The sequence below is a fragment of the Tyto alba genome, unplaced genomic scaffold (genome assembly GCF_018691265.1).
Source record: "Tyto alba isolate M040663 unplaced genomic scaffold, T.alba_DEE_v4.0 Super-Scaffold_7, whole genome shotgun sequence".
Lineage (NCBI taxonomy): Eukaryota > Metazoa > Chordata > Aves > Strigiformes > Tytonidae > Tyto > Tyto alba.
The window spans coordinates 463,179-479,764 of record NW_024881328.1 but is presented as its reverse complement, the minus strand read 5'-3'; the positions used below and the strand labels follow the sequence as shown (position 1 = coordinate 479,764).

The following is a 16,586-nucleotide window of genomic DNA, read 5'->3' as shown; positions in this document are numbered from 1 at the left end:
TAATGTTTTTATAATAGTCTGTGCCATGAAGTATTCTTCAGAGGCAGAGAGTGTTCTCTCTGTAGCCCCTTGAGCTGGTTATTTACTGCCTCTGCTTGGAGTTTGATCGAAGGAGAGTTTTCTCGGAGAAAGGGAACATAAGTGAACCAACCTAAGAGATTTACAGTTACATTTCCTGCTATTTCTCATCACTCTTCCTCAGTATGTCGGATGCATTTCTCTTCTTTTGAGTATGAGTAGGGGTTATCCCCGAAAAGGAGTGTGTGCAGCTCATTGGCCTGCAGGACGGATAGACTGACTCCAAGGGAGTAGCGTACCATAAGCGGTACGGTGTGAAGTGGATGCAACGTGTGGTCAGTGGCACGAAGTCTAGTTGAAGGCCAGTAACTAGTGGTGTGCCCCAGAGGTCAATACTGAGTCTAAGCCTGCCCAACATCTTCATTAATCACAGAACCACAGAATGGATGAGGTTGGAAGGGACCACGGAAAGTCACTTCGTCCAACCCCCCCCCTCAGGAAGGGTGAGAGCCGGTTGCCCAGGACCATGTCCAGGCAGCTCCTGACTACTTCCAAGGAGGGAGACTCCACAGCCTGCCTGGGCAACCTGCGCCAGTGCTCGGTCACCCTCCCAGTGAGAAAGTAGCCCTAGTGTTCCAAGGGAACTCCTGCGTTTCACTTTACCTGCTGCATCATTGCCCATTAGACTTCTATTTGCACCCATTATATTTTTCACTGACATTTTTTAAACTCACATTTCTTCTCTCCTTGAGCTGCTATGGAGGAGGGTTTCTTGTAGCACTGCACTTGTTCAAGATCCTGTAAATGTGCTTTATTATTACTATATTTTTCTTAAGAAAGATTCAGTTCTCTTGGAACAATGTGATTGTCTTCACTTATAGCAGGCTCCCTGCCAATCATCAGCTCTTTGAAACCAAGCTCTTTCATACTTACTCTTGGGGTTTTGATTCCAGTTGCGTTAAACCACTAAGCTGTATCACTTTTTTGGGGGGGGGGGGGGCAGAAAAAAAGAATCCAGTGGTCTCTGTAGGGCAGAGCTAGATGAGACATGCTCTGTGAACTTCAGCGAGACTTCAGGTAGACTATTTCTTCCTTGTTCTTGCGATAATACCAGCTGAATTTTAATAAAGTCACTATTGTTCTATAAGACTCAAGAGATTTTAAAATGCTTGTAAGTAAAAATTATCATACAACATACCAACTGTATACAACACTGAATAATTTTAGAGGAAACACTAATGTTTCAAAACCAGGCAGAAGTTAGAGAATACCAAATTAAGAATGTCTCTGCAGCTGTAATTAGACTTCCCATTCTTCTGCATTTGCATTATGTTTCAGCCTTAAATTATATGATTGAACACTGTTTTCTTCACTAAATGCTCTAACTGAACCTGTGAATGCCTGCTAGTAGCATTAAAAGCGACAGTACCCTTGAGTACAATTACCTCAGTTGCAATGTAGTAAACTGAGCTGAGAAACTCAGTTTAAAGAACTGTCCAATTACATATAAAAATGGTTTCCAAAGAACATAAGACCTTCAAATTGTAATAATACAAGGTGAATTTTTTTATATCTAGGTCTCTGGAACAAATGACCAGTGTCTGAATATGAAGCACAAAGCCTGTGTTAGTTCCAAACTCATCCATGGACCAGTATCTTATGGTGTGAAGTGGCTGGAGGGATTTGAGATGGGTCAGAACAGTTGTCTTCAGATTTTATTTTTTTTTGTAAGAGTTTTGCACTAAAATTAGAAAGATCCTTTCAAAAATGATGATCAGGAGCATGGGAAAGAGATAATGGAGCTGCAGTCTACTGTTTGCCGGAAGAAATAACAATGAAGACTTCTGAGAACTTGGCTAATAGGTATGAAATGTATATCACAGCTGTCCTGTAACAGTACTGGACTTTACACAGTTGTGTGATTCAGAAAACATCGAAGAAGCCTGGTCTTTCAGCAAAGAACATTCACTATAGCACTTTTAATTAGTCTGTAGAGCCAAAGTATGTGCAGTGCACACTGGATGTGCATGTTTTTACAGCCACTGAAGCCTATATGGTATGCATAAGGAGGAAGCTACTCTGAAAGAATAATTAATAAACTTGGGAAGTGAATCATTCAGACTTTAGGAAAAACACGTTTAAGGTGTTTGAACAGTCTTTTGCCTCTGTGTATCACAATGGCCTTGTGATAGAGCCAGGAACAGAATATAGCTTTCCTGGGCCTCCTTCAGTGTGTTGTAGACAAACGAGATCTTAGTTTGTGGACATCCTTTGCACTGGATGAGTGGACAGGACGTGCTTACATAAATGAAGTTTCTAGTACAATTTATGCACAAAAGAAGGTCAAATTTGGATTGCATGGTCTAACCTTAAAATAACTAATTTCCTAATTTTTTTCAAGGCTTGTCCTCACAATTGGCATAGTTTCTGTATGTACAAGCCATTTTTGTTTAATCTGCAAATCTTAATCTTGTGCTGTTATAAGAAGTAATGTTTTAAAATATCTTTTCCTGTGCCTAATAAAGACCAGTATTTTGTAGGGGTAGAGGAAAGTCAGCTGTAATATTAGAATATCTGTAGTAATTCAAATAATGGTTTTACACATAATCTTTAATGTAAAGTCACTCTTACCTCATACCTATTTCAAACTGTGGAAGATACTCTTAGGTTCTTGATTTGTTAATCCTGTTTGAAGATGGATTTGATTTCCAAAAAAAAGAGAAAGTGTTCACATGACTCTCTCAAAAAAAAACCAGACTCTATTTAATCAAAATCTATATTCTTCCTCATGCACTAAATTTCTCCAAGCGATAACAGTTGTTAAAGGAAGGAAGGCTGTTTAAATCTGCGTAAAGTTCTTACCTACAGTTTCATAAATGGCTATTCGAGAACTAGTTACGGCTTTCTGATGAAACTTTGTGTAGCCTGTGTATTCCTCTTGGCTGAAGTCTGACACCACAGAAAGCAGGTGTGGGAAGGGCTTTTGAAATGTCGTTCAGTACATCCTCCAGCTTATGGATCTGACACATCTGAAAGATTTCCATTATTAAACAACTTCTCATAGAATTGGAAGAAAAACAAGCTTCAAAGTTTACAGTCTTTTTTCATGCCTGAAGCAGAAGCTTGTGAGGTTTACGGCTTGTCTTGTGGTTTGGTTTTGGTTTTGTCCCCATCTGCTGACAAATGTGGCACGCACATGAAATGATTTAACTTGTCTGGATCTTTCATCCTCAGTCTAACATGTCTTACTCCAGCGACAAGCAGTAGTGTGTTTTTTTTTCTTGCAGATGTCTCTTTCAGAGATAAATATTCCACTCTTTCCTTAAGGGATGGCAGTTTTCCTGTAGTTTGTTGTCCATATTGCTAGGAAGTTTTTGTCTTAGTGTCTAAGCTAAATTTCATCTGCTGCAAAGCAGACACATAGTACTTGGTGTATCAAGAATTGATATATAGGATGATTGTTCCCTTTTGTGCAACAGTCTCAAGATATATGACAGACTAGTGTAGTTAGGTCTCTCCTCAAGTCTTCTGCTCTTAAAATTAAACAGCCTTTTCAGTCTCTTAAATTGCAGTGTCTAGACTGCCAATCTCTGGTGGTGTCTTCTCCATTCCCCTCACCCGGTCCAGATCTGAAATCTGGTGCCCGCAGTGGGGCACAGGCTCTTCCAGAGGCCTCCTTAGTACCAGATAGAGTGAAATGAGGACTTCCTTTCTTTTAAAGGCAGTGTTGGTCTTCATACAACCCAGTAATAGATTTATTTTCTCTTATCATCAGATGGGCTGATTCCAGCTGACCATGTCTGAGTCTCTCAGAAAAGTCGTTCTTCCTTTTTTTCTAACAGTGTACCTGAGGATGTGACTTTGTTTTTCTTTGTTGCTGCTTTTTGTAAAAGCTGTTGTGTAAGGCAGAAGTACTTCTTTTTCCCTTTGCAAAGCCAGAAGACCTAAGTACTGGGAAAGGGGAAACTGTTGGGGTACGCACATAATGAGTGAGAGTGGAGGTACAGTGCTTAACTGTCTCTCTCATCCCCACAAGAATTGGCCATTGGGGTATGTGGTATTTTAAAGGAAGTAGCCGGGGCTGCAGGTAAATTTTCATTCAGGTTGTTCCATTTTAAACTTCTTTTTCTAGTTGTCGGTGCTGTTTGTTAATCTCAAAAAATTCTTTCCTGTTGTGGAATGTATCTGTATCTAGCTCATCCAGATGAGGAAGGGAGAATGTTTCCTCATGTAGCATTTAGTTTTTTGTTTTCATGATCTTGTGGTTGAATTTTAGGATCTATTTTCTTATTTTCAGAAAATTTAGCCCTTTTCAAGGGAGTGTAGTTAACCATGTTATTTCAATCCAGCCTTTTCTACATTGCTGGACAGATGTGTTGAGAGCTGGCACATAGCCTTTGACTACAGAATATGATTGATACTGAGTCAGATATTATAAGCACAGAGAGTATGCATTTAAAAAACACACTTCCTTCTTCCTAACTGGCATTCAACATCATAGTGATGCTTATTTTCAGAAATTTATTTATGGCTTGTAGTTCATAAAGAATCACAAATTGCTTCCTTTTAGTTTATTTAATTTTTCAGTTAGATGATCCAATTTTGGGTGTGCTTTGGTGGGCTTTTTCAGTTTTTTTTAATGTTAAAACTGGAGAGGGCTGCTTAGTTCATGTTCTTTGCGAAACACCTGAAAATACTACAGAACTTGTTTTACTCCTGTAGTTTGCAGAGAGTGAGTATTAGCAGAGGGTCTTTTTTTTCCTGTGTGTAATCTTTAGCAGATGCTTCACCGGAGCTGCAGAGCACAGAAGATAGTGCGTTTGCTGCCTGCCTGCCCTGTGGGGTGTGTGTGGTACTGAGGGGTGTAACTCATCTGTACAGCTACTTGAGATGTCACCCTGCCACGTGAAGAGCAGCCATTTGTGTGTACAGCTGCACCTGTGTGGAGCTGACCCAGTGATTTGTGCACTGAGTATAATACAGGCTCTGGAAACCTTCCACTTTTCTAATTAGTATTAGTTGTATGCGCTTCAGGTTATTCATAGAAGCTTAAAGACTGTTGGACTGATTTTTCTTTTTCTGCTTTATTTTGTAATAAGTGAACTTTCCGAAGAATTTGTATTTTTTGGATGGAAGATTTTTGCTTTTCCTGTTGATGTCATGTGTTTTTTTTTTTTTATGGCAATCCATTGCATAAGACAGCATAGTCAGATTACTTTTTTTTCCCTTCTTGTTGCATATTCTGTACTGCAAGTTTTTCTAAAATGAGATATCTTTGGAATTTTTCAGTAGAGAAAACAAATGAAATTAGAGTTTGTACGTGCTCCAGAAAGCTTTTTGAGAAAGAAGTGCTCTTCATAATTCCTTTCATTGCATCTTCCTTGCTTTGTAACTGAAGATAATTATCTGAAACAACTGTCTTCCAGGTTTACATCCCAGATACATTTTTTTTCTTGTAATGAATAAACCTCTGAAATCTGCAACTGCTGCTCGCTTGAAGTTGATCGTTTAATTTGAGATGTGGAACACGGAAATTCATGTGCTCGGAGGCATGGACATGTGGGCACATAGGCATGTACATAGCAGGGCAGTGATTCAGGGAATTTGTTCGGCTTTTTCCATGTCGGTCAGCCATGCGTTGCGTGTGGGTAAAGAACAGTTGTGTGGGGATACCATGTCGCATTGTGACCCATCTAGTTCATGCTCCTGCAGTTTGGAGCCACAGACCTGATAGCAGGTTTCCAACATGTCTCCTCCTCCAGCTGTGCTGATGCACTCCGGTCAGGAGTTCAAGCTTTATTCTGTTTAGTTTTCGTTAGTGTCTTACAGTAACTTACATGGGTTTAGCCTTATAACCTTAATTATATGTGGAATGTGGAGAATGCTGTATTATTTTTCTGTATAAGAAGACACTGAACTCTAATTGCTTAGTTCAAATATTAAAACATTCCTTGTGCGTTAGGACTTTGCTTAACCAAGCTACATTGTAAAAAATACATGTTACTACCAGAAAGTTTCTTCTGATTAATGCGCTGTGTTATTTGTATTGATCCTATCTTTATTTTGTTTGGGTTTGTGTGAATGGACGTTATTAATGTTGCATTTATTTTTGTTTCTTTCTGTTATCCTTTAGGAGCAACATTTAAAATGTTAAAGGCAGTTTTAAAAAAGAGCCGAGAGGGTGGAAAAGGGAACAAGAAAGACTCAGGTATGACTATTAATAAAATATTTTGTAATGTAGAAGAGTTGTGCGTTCCAGATCTAGCAATTCGCTGTGTTGTTGCCGCAGGGGTGCCGGTGGTGGGCAGCTGCAGGAGGTGTGTGGCCCTCTGCGCCGCCCCGGCCGGGGTGGGGGGCTGCAGCCCCCCGGGAGGTGCCGCCCGCCCAGCCGGCACGGCGGCTTGTGCTCCGGGTTCCCACCCTAGAGCTACCGAGAGCAGGCGGTGCCTGTTGTCCTGCTGGCTTAAGCACAGCCCAAGGCCAGAGGCTCAGAACCCCGAGCTATAAAAATATGCTTTCAACTACTTGTTTTTTTAAAAAAACGTTATGTGTTATGGGCAATAGAATTTTTATTATTAATGTATTTAGAAAAAAGAATATTGAAAATAAATCTAGCGAAAAGTTTTAAAGTTGGTTATCAAACTTCTGTCATGTTCTAGGTTTTCCTTTAACTGTGGAGATTTTCGAAGGTAAAATGAAACATCAACAAATTTTACTTTAAGGAAAAAATAAATCTTATTTTACTATTAATCATAAATTTAGTAGACCACTGCTTATCTGTATTGCCTTTCAGGAAAAACGGTAACTAAAAACTCTGCCATTTTCAAGGGCAGTGAAGGACCAGCAATGCCCCTTGAGAGGGTGTACAGAATAGTTACAGAAGTGCAGGTGTTGGTGGCTGAGTATTAAACCTGCCTGCTCTGTGCACGTCATGCTGAACTCTCTGCTGCAGAGGCTAAAAAGCTCATGGACCTGAGTGACAGTTGCCTTTTCTTCATGATTAAATTTTTAACTTCAAACTGTTAATGTAGACGAATACATCTTATTTTCTGATGAGTTAGATCCTAAATTATCTGTAAGACTGAATTTATGCTCTTTGGCAACACAGATTTATTACTCCCAGAATAAAAAATGTGTAAAAACAAATATTCGTTTAAATATATTCACTGTGGAATGCAATATAGACTACCACATTCACATGTATCAGAACCTTTAAAACAATGCAGTCGTATTTTGACAGGCACGTTATATAAGTATCTTGCATCACAGCTTTTAAAACTATACTGAGTTACACGGGGTCCCGCAACAGGAGGGTATCTTAAGTGTTCTTTTGCAAAAAGCAGTTTTATGTTCATCTGGCAGGTAACGTGTTCTTCAGGAAATTCTGTCTTCTGAAGTTTACACTCTACCCCAGTTTCTTTCTAAGTGACTGAATGATGAGAGCTATCCAGTAAAGAAAAAACATTGACACTAGATCAAAGATACACAGAAGTGGTCACAGAGCAAGACGAAAGGCATCCTGTTAATTTTGTATGTACTGCTGGCTTGAAGTTACCAGCTGGAGTTGTTTAAACATAGTGGGCTAAAGATTCCTGTGGTGAGGCTTTCATTGGTTCATTTTTACTTAAAATACTAGATGGAAATTGGTTTAAGCTCAAAAGGAAAATCAGGCTGTTTGGAATGCAGCTTTGACCAGGCTTTGATTAAAATATGAAGCTTGAAAAGCCTTTTTCCTTTAGGTCAGAAAACAACACTTTTTTTCTTTTTTTTTTTTTTTTAATTTTAGGATCTCATCACATCTGTCTGGATTAATGTGTGCAAAAGAAAGGATTTTCTCCCTTTGTTTCTACAAATACAATGCTGCTGTATTTCTGAACACCAAGGGGAGTGCTAGAGTGTGGGAGTTCTTTTGGTTTCGTACTTGGTTTGGGTTTTTTGTTTTGTCTTTTAAGCAAAGGTCTAGAGTTTCATGTATGAGCTGAATATTACAGAAACCAAGTATTGGGGAAAATCGGTAGTTAATGCCTGGCTGGTGAAAGCTAGAGTAAGAAGGAGTGCAGGAGCTGCTTTTTAAAAGGAAGTAATTAATTCATACAGTGGGTTCTAGAGATTTTAGCTTATTTTGTATTTGAAGATGTTGTGAAAAGTTTGCAAAGAAATGTGTGCATTCTGTTCTGTGTTACATCCAGGACTTCCTGTGAAGCTGTGTTCAGTTTAATAGTTTTCTCTTGTTCCAAAGGATCTTCCAATTTTTTCAGATGTAAGGCATTTCTCAGCTTTTAGAGATGTGAAGCAAGGCAAGAAACATTGGTCTTTGTAGAGCTTATTTTTTGCTCACTCCTGTCCCTGGTCCTTAAACTCCAAACAATGAGAAATGGAAATTTTTTTAATTGTAGAGTTGTCCCATTTCATGGCCCTTCAGGTCCTTAACAACAACAACAGCTCTTAAAATTACTACTCTCTAAAGAACTATGAAGAGTGAAAATGCATGCTGATGATGGAACCTGACTTGAGAGACAGTGTGAACACATCCATCCTACTAGCCAGCATTAAAAGAGTAATGCAATGGTAAATTTAGATGCTTCTCAGTTTTGTGGGCACACAGATTTGACTTTTTTGATGATGAAGTTTTGCAAAAGTTTTCAGGTTTTTCAGAGCTTCAGAGTGTAGCAGGAAGTAGACGAGAGAGCACAGCTCAGTAGTGCCAAACTGAACCTGGTTAGGAAGACTTCTGTGATCTTGTTTCAGTATATACACAGTTTAGGAATAATGCTGAACAGCTAGCAGGTAGTAAAATTTTAAGCTGCCATAACTGTTTCAGAATTGACTGTATTAATGTGCTTGCAAGCTTCTGCTGAGGTGTGTGGGTAAATCTGTCATACTTTGCATCCCCGTGGAGAGAAAAGGTGTTGAATTGCAGCTGAGGAGGAGGAACTCCTGCAAGGTCTGTCGTGACCACTTGTGATTGTTTCATTCTAACTGAAGTCAGGTTGGAAGAGGTTTAGGCTAAATTGCACTAGCCTATTCTTAAACTGAAGTAACCCTGTTTTCCCATGGGCTTACTTGTACATAAAAGGAACGCCTGGAAGTCTGTGTAATTCAAATCTGAGTGAGATGATTCCTGTTTGACTGAATAGAACTTCCTGTTTGTGCATTATTGGTTTTACATCTGTTAGCCTTGCAGAACCAGTGCAAATAGGAATGGATTTTTTGTTCCCGGATTGAAGGCACAACTGTAGTACCAAAAAGTCTCTAAAAGGGTTAAAGAACAAAAAGAAATTATGACTGTTTTTATAAAAATAGCTTATATGGATTTTAATGTTAGAATTTCCTCATTTGCCCTGAGATACGGGCTTAAGAGCTGAAGATGGGCATAACACTTTTGAAATCTAGCTGCTGAGTATGTTAATTACAATTTTTTATACATTTTTAAATTCAGGGTTATCTCGAAAAGGACGGTTGCAAGAACTAGTGTTCATGCTTTTGGGAGAGAGACTGAAGTGCTATGCTAAAGACTGGTAGGGGGTCTTTATATAAAAACTTACACCCTGATCAGGTGGAGTGCTGTCGTGTGGGTCTCACTTTTGGATGGAAAAACGACACCTCAGGCTATTCCAATAGCAGTATGCTGGTGATACATAATTGGGCTCAGATCCTGCAGTTGCTTCAGTAATAATTATTTCTTCTGCAATCATTTTTTTTTAAATGGGTTTATTTAGATGTGGCTGGGGGGCATTGATAGGTAGGTGGCTGTTGTAGGATTAGGTAAAATCTAAGTGAAGCAAAATTTGTATGTTTAAACATGCACATACATAATTATGTACATGATTGTGTGTCAATATGTGCAAACGTATGTGAACATAGATGAGAGCAGTGTTGACAGCGTGTTGTTTATGCATAGAACAGCTTCTCAGAGGAGAACTTACTAAGCTTACTTCTAAACATGGATTTGGAGGCAAGGTAGTTGATAGCATATTGAGGTAAACTGATGTGCCAAAGGAACAGAATTTCAAACAAACCAGATTTTTGACCCAGGCATCCAACTTTTTCTGCATCCAGCTTTTTTTCCCAGGTTTTCTGCAGTATGAAGCAACCTGTCTTTACACCCCTTCAGACACAGCTATTTCTGTTGTATGAAAATAAGTATCTGCAAGCTGATTTTTCTTTTGTCCCCCTTCCTTCCATTAAAGTGATGTACATACTTGGTAAAGGACAGAACTTGAGGGGGAAAAACCCCTGTAATCTGCACCTGTCACATTAAAGTAACAGAAAACTATTTTCTGCACATCTGGAACCAAGCAGGAAGAGGGCAAATAGGAACATTAGTTTTTGCGTCCTGGAAAATAATCGGTGGTTTTATATTGTCTCATGTACACTGCTCTGGAAAGGTACAGCAGTTACTCTCTTAGTTTCCCTTTGTTTCTCAAGGTTTTCATTCAATCTCAGAAACAAAGTAAAAATTTGGTATTTTCTCCTCTTTGTCAGGTTATTATCATCAAATAAATATTATCTCTTTAAACTCTGAAAGAGCATCCCAAGTCCTTCAGAGATGCCTTAGAAGGTGTCTTTCTAGTAGGAAGTGGCAGACCTTGCCTTTTTGATTAGCAGTCCCTTAGTGTAACTCTCAACAGTGCCCGTGACTTCTGCTTAGGACACATATTTTCTTTCCTTATTCTTTGGCTTTTGGCTTTGATTTGTTAGTGGACTTTATTTTCTAGATTTAAGATAATCTCCTCTCTTTGTCTTTATTTCTACCCTGTGTTTCTTTCTAGCTACCTTGGAAATTTTTTTCTGCTAGCTCTTCTGAGTTGTTTTCATAGTTGATTGTGGGTTGTATGCTTTCCAGTTTCTTTTGTTGAGGTTCTTAAATTCACCTCTGTAGCCACTGGCCTCTTGTGGAAGGAGCTGACCTTTTTAATTTTAGTATAGCACAGAAACTTCATATCTTACTGTCACAATTCAAGAAATCAGATCCAGAAGACTTGTTTGAACTCAGTATCTACAGGGTTACCTGCAAGTCTTGTCTGTGTTCATGAAGAGGTGATAGTGTAAAGAATATAAATAATAAAATTCAGAATATAAGCAGAAAATACTTTTTAACTATGGTTGGTTTAGTAGAAGTTCTACTCAGCTAGTTGTTCATAAATGCTTAAAAATGCTTCAGAGATAGATTTGTATTAGTATTTCCTGTTGGTTTTATATTCTGCCAGCTGCTTTGCAGCATATAATTATGTTTGTTTTCTTTAACTGTACTAAAGCCGGCAACTTGCCTGCATTCTGGGAATCTGCTTTTTTTTTTTTTTTTTTTTAACTTACTAAACAAAAGAGCATTCAATATAAAATACTCGTAATGTATTTCAACTTGAAAAGAAAATAAAATCCTGTATCTTAAATTTCTACAGAACATGCTCAATTATTTCAGATGGCTTTTTAGTAGCATGAGCATTATTGTTCTGTTGACCCAATATCAGGCCTGAAGGAACATGAATAATGGAGGTATTGTGCTTAGTTTGCAGCGTTCTTCCTGCACTAAATCCTATCAGAAGTTTAACGTGAAATGTCGCACAGGGTATGCATGAAAACTTAATTGATTTCAGTAGAAATTAATGTGGCAAGTAGTTGGTACTTTTAGGTTTTCTAGCTCAAAGGCTTGTCAGACATTCATGTAGTGCTCAAATAACAACAAATAAATTATGTCAACAAAAACATAATGTTTAGAATGTAATAATACAGTGCTTTAAAAGTAGAGAATCTGGAGAAATGAGATCACTGTTTTTGATTTGTGGATGATGAAATAAAAGGTATTGAAGTGCTTATGCATCGTATTTTCAGTGATTGTCTTCAGATTTTTTTTTTTTAATTTGGGCTACAAAAAAGTTCCATATTAAAAAAAATCTTTCTCAGATCTAGTTTGATTGTCCTGTATGTCAGACTTAATTTTTTACAATACAATTTTGAGACTTTGTTGCCTTTGGTCTTTCTTCTTCTTGTATTCCTGTGTCTTTATATAAGTGTCTTTGACCTAAATATGAGTGCAAGAACTTTTTGAATGTTAGGATAGAATGGATGATTTTAGTTCTGCATTATGTTCTGCTGTAGATTGACATCCTCTTAGTTTGTAGGCCTTGCTTTCCATCAACATTTTATATGGATACAATTAAGATTGAGATTACACTTTTAATATTATTTTTGAAAAATAAAATGACCTTCAAAGGCATGAACTGTGTTCACCTCTATGATGTTCTGCTATTCTAGTTTATCTTTCTCCCTTTCCTATTAGCTCTAGTGCAGCACTTTGATAAACATAAACGTGCTTGAATTCACTGACGATTTTTTTTTTTTGCTAAGGGCAACTAAATTGCTATTTTAAAATAAAAGTGAAGTTGCTACACAAGAAGGCCTAATCTTTTATTAGAACCCACTACTTAATCATTATTTTAAAGCTAAGTGGTTTTGGTGTTATTTCCCTGTAGCAGTAACAGTTCAACTCTCAGCTGCACTTGTTGAGATAAATGCGTATTTGAACACCACCTTCCTTGCATTATGTCTCATTAAACATTTCAATCTGACTAACACACTTGTAACCAAGCTGAGAGCATCAAGAGCTTTAGACACCCTCCTGACAAATTGAAGGGCTTGAAATCATTAAATAAAATAAGCTTGCATTTTAAAACTAAATTTGCAAATTCAATTGCCTTTTTCTGTCCAAACTCTCTGTGATACTATGCGTTGAATTTTAAGTGCAAAGGGACTTTGTGGTGCATAAAGTACACATCCACTAGCTAGAACATTTAACTTCTACTGGAATACTTTCAAGCTTCAGTTTGACTTTGTGTTGTTTCTCTAAAAATATCTTGCAACAGAAGAAGCATTGTTTCATGCTTAAAATATGGATCTGGTTTTGATTATTCTGTGTTGCTTTGCCCACTTTCTGTGGCTGTTGACAGTTATTTAAGAGGTTAAACTCCTTTTTTTGCTGAGCAGGGAGTAGTTAATGTGGTGAAAGTCTTTTCCCAGAAGCTAATTCAAGTGATATATCCCACGTACATAGGAAGAAAAAAAGCAAACCCTGCCCTTGGAAGACATAAATAGAAATTAATTCAGTGGTCCTAATAACCTCTATTTATCGCTGTTTTCTTTAAAAATTGGTTGTTTCTTTAAGAAAGCTCTGCAATAGAACATTAATGTTTTGTGTACTGAAAAAGGAATCCAGAGTTCAGACATAAATGCCAGAAAGTGAGCAAATAATGTCAAATACAAGCATAGTTGGCAAAGACTGTCCATTTGCAGCTTTTATTCTAATCTTTACTTGGTTTGTTTCTGACTCAGTGCACTTCACTGCTTCTGCTACTCAGGCCATAATGAGTTTTCTTTCCATTCCAGGCTAGTTTCTCCATTTTTCTGGTCTCTCCAGAGTCCCAAGAGCAAAAGAATCAAGTGTTGATCTTCTCAAATGCATGTATTTTACATGACAGAAGCTTCTTTCCTTATCCTAGAAGGCTAGCTGATGAACTGCATCACATAAAGTGTATTTTTCTTCCAAGTCCTCATTGGTGTTGGTGGTAGTGTGAGTGGTGTCCTAACTGGAAAGAGCAGGTTGCTTGGCTCCTTCTGTCCTCCTAGATTGCCTTCTCACTAAATTGGACTGGCTGTGAATGTGCAAGTGCATGCACACATGTAAGCAGTTTAATTTTGAAAGACACAGGTCCTTTAAAGGGCAATTATCAGTGTTTTGCAATTAAAGCACCTAATACAGTCACTGAACCATGCTACAGAGTTCTGTCTACACTTGCCTGTCAATTCTGTTGAAAAATAGGATGGGAATGGAATGTAGAAGAAAACTGTTTTGTTTTTTTTTTTAAATATCAAGCCCACTGCTTTTGATAATCCTTAAACAGTTTCTTATTCCTTAGACATGGTGATGACTCATCCTGGAAGGTGCTTTCCAACTGTATGGCTTTCCTCATGCCATACAACTAATTTCTTTTTCCCACTCATAATTTCCTTCTGAACCTGTCTGTAAAGTCTCATCTTTTCTTAACATTTGTTAGGACAAAATACATCCTACAAAGCAGAATAAACTTTAATAAGACTGTCAGTAGTAACGCGTAAGCATATCTGAATGTTGGATATTCCTGTTTGCAAAGACAGTCTTTTTTTTCATAGTGCTGCATGTGCATGTAGATTGGTACAGTTTGCTACTTGTGCTGTTCTTCAGAACTCAGCAGCTTTCACTGAGGTATCATGGGGTGCTTGGCGTGAAGAGAACAGAAGCCTCGTAAAGCAGCTAACAAAATAACCCAGCAGTAGCTGCTGTTGTTACAAGCTTTTTCATACACCCCATGTCAATGTGATTTAATTCCATCTCAACTCAGACCATTGTGCTTCCTCTAAAATAGCAAAGGAATTATACCTCTTAAACTCACCTTTAAAGCTTTTACTAGTAAAGATTGTCCAAAGAGCTTCGCAAGAGTTTGTAATAGCTGTATATGCAAAAGTTATCACAGAACTGCTGCCCCGTGGTTACCCAGGACTGGGTCCAGTCAGCGTTTGAGAGTCTCCAGAGATGGAGACTCTGCAGCTTCCCTGGGCGACCTTTTCCACTGCTCTGCCACCCTCACAGTTTTGAACAACAATATGCAAGTGGCTGACAAATTTAGTGATTCCTCTATTCTAATAGAACTGCCAGAGCAGTTTGCAGACAGAACGTGCAGGTAGAGACTGAGCCAGCTGCCAGATTTAATGCTGGTCATGTTCTCTTCTATAGAGGATACTGGTTTCTTTCTTGTCTTCACTGTGTATTGATCTCTCAGGATTGTTGACACAAGCCAGCAGTGGCCTTGGTAGGCACGTAGACCTAGACCAGCCCTATTAACATTCTCTCTTCCTAAGGATAGTGGTACCCAGGTTTTTGCCACCTTCTGGTCTCCTGCCCCAAATGTGTACAAAGTTTGCAACTGATACATGGCAAAGTTTTACTGCTTCTTTGCTTTCCAGTTCTGGTTAGAGCTGGGCTGTTGAAGTAAAGTTCTCATTTGTTTGGAAGGTGTTGGTGCAGTTCACCCCATGGTGCTTGCAAGGAACCTTTTTCAGCAGTAGGATCTTGTAGCTTAAACAAAACAAAACAAAACAAAAAAAAAGCTTGACTAGGACTGCAGTATTTAAGGGGTTTTTTTCTGCTAGAGCACAATTTTATATCAGATATATTTGTAAAGTGTGCTGAGAACCCTTTGTTTCACTTTATTAGATAGGTTAAGGGAGAAAAAGACAAAATTGGCTATCTCAGAAACACATGTTGGGAGAAGTCTGTGGAACATTGTTCTGCAGTCACTGTCAAAATTCAGACTTAAGGAGTCTGCATTTTCATTGTTTCAGCTTTCACTGTGTTGAAAGTTTCAGTCCTAGTCTTTCATGTTAAAATAATCTAAATTCCAACATCTGCACCAAACTCCAGTTTACATGTATTTTTGTAAAGTAGTTAGTATTCCTCTGGTTTCTAAGCAACTTACATTGAATAAAGAATTAGATGTGTTTTATTATGTTGAATACTGACAGATACACTGTAAAGGTTTTCATTTCAGTTACCCTCTCTATTCAATAGAAGGATTAGTTTAATCTTAAAGTTCAAGTTCTCTTTTAGGATATTAGGCTATACAAAATCATTACTTTAGTCAGCCATCCTTGTATCTTTTTGTGTCTTAAGAAAAAAAAAAAAAGTAACTTGTTAATCAGATTATGCCTTTCAGTTGCATCCTTAAGTGCAACTAAACTGGGATTTGATTTCCATTCTCAAAGCTTCTTGTGTGTGGTTTTTAAAGCTATTAAGTTGTTTCCATGGTTACTTTGACCACTGAGTAAGAACTCTGGTGTTGATTGATGCTTATGAAACTTTTTTGTCCAGAGGCTACTTGGCAGTGGAAAATGTACAACTCAGAGGTTTTAAAAATAAGAAAGTGGGATTTCACATGACCTCTCCTTATGGTTTAGTTTGACATTATTAAAAAAATTTGTGAGAGATCATCTTCTTCCTATTCCAGAACTGATGTTTGTCTGTTTTACATTGGGATAGAAACCAAGAAGTGTAATGTAAATTTAAGGAGTTGTTCTAGTAGCTAAAATGTTTGAAATAACTAACTCTTAAGTTAGTAACAAATAATTTTGGTTTTCTGTGTGTATCAGTGTATTGCATCTGGTTATATTTGGCCATTGTAACAAACTGTATTTTGACAGCTACTACTCATGCATTTTTCTAGTATTGTTTCCCTAATAGCAAGTTGTGTGGAAAGCATACTGTATTACCTTGTGGATCCCATAAGCTCGTTAATTTTGTCTCTTATCGTATATGTAGTATATGGTAAGTATATACATATCATATACATATAATATATGATCATACATAATATATAATATGTTTTATATGTATCATATATGTAGTATATGTTAAGTAAGTATCTTACAGAAATCTTTCTGTAAGTTGGATGAAATATGTGGATTTGGTCATCAGCCCAATTTATACAGAGTAGAAAATGCAGGATTAGGATAAATTACATATACAGGATAGATCCGGA

The 16,586-nt window shown here is 37.8% G+C and overlaps 1 protein-coding gene across 4 annotated transcripts in view; it reads left to right on the top strand.

Moving 5' to 3' along the window:
* Nucleotides 1-16,586, top strand: part of TANC1 (tetratricopeptide repeat, ankyrin repeat and coiled-coil containing 1) — a 115,228-nt gene that overhangs the window by 35,525 nt on the left and 63,117 nt on the right. For all 4 annotated transcript variants that reach the window (XM_032992652.1, XM_032992650.1, XM_042783819.1 and 1 more), the window contains exon 2: nt 6,152-6,226. In XM_032992652.1, coding sequence (XP_032848543.1) covers nt 6,166-6,226 — 61 coding nt within the window. In that variant the 5' untranslated portion in view covers nt 6,152-6,165. The remainder of the gene's footprint in view (nt 1-6,151; nt 6,227-16,586) is intronic.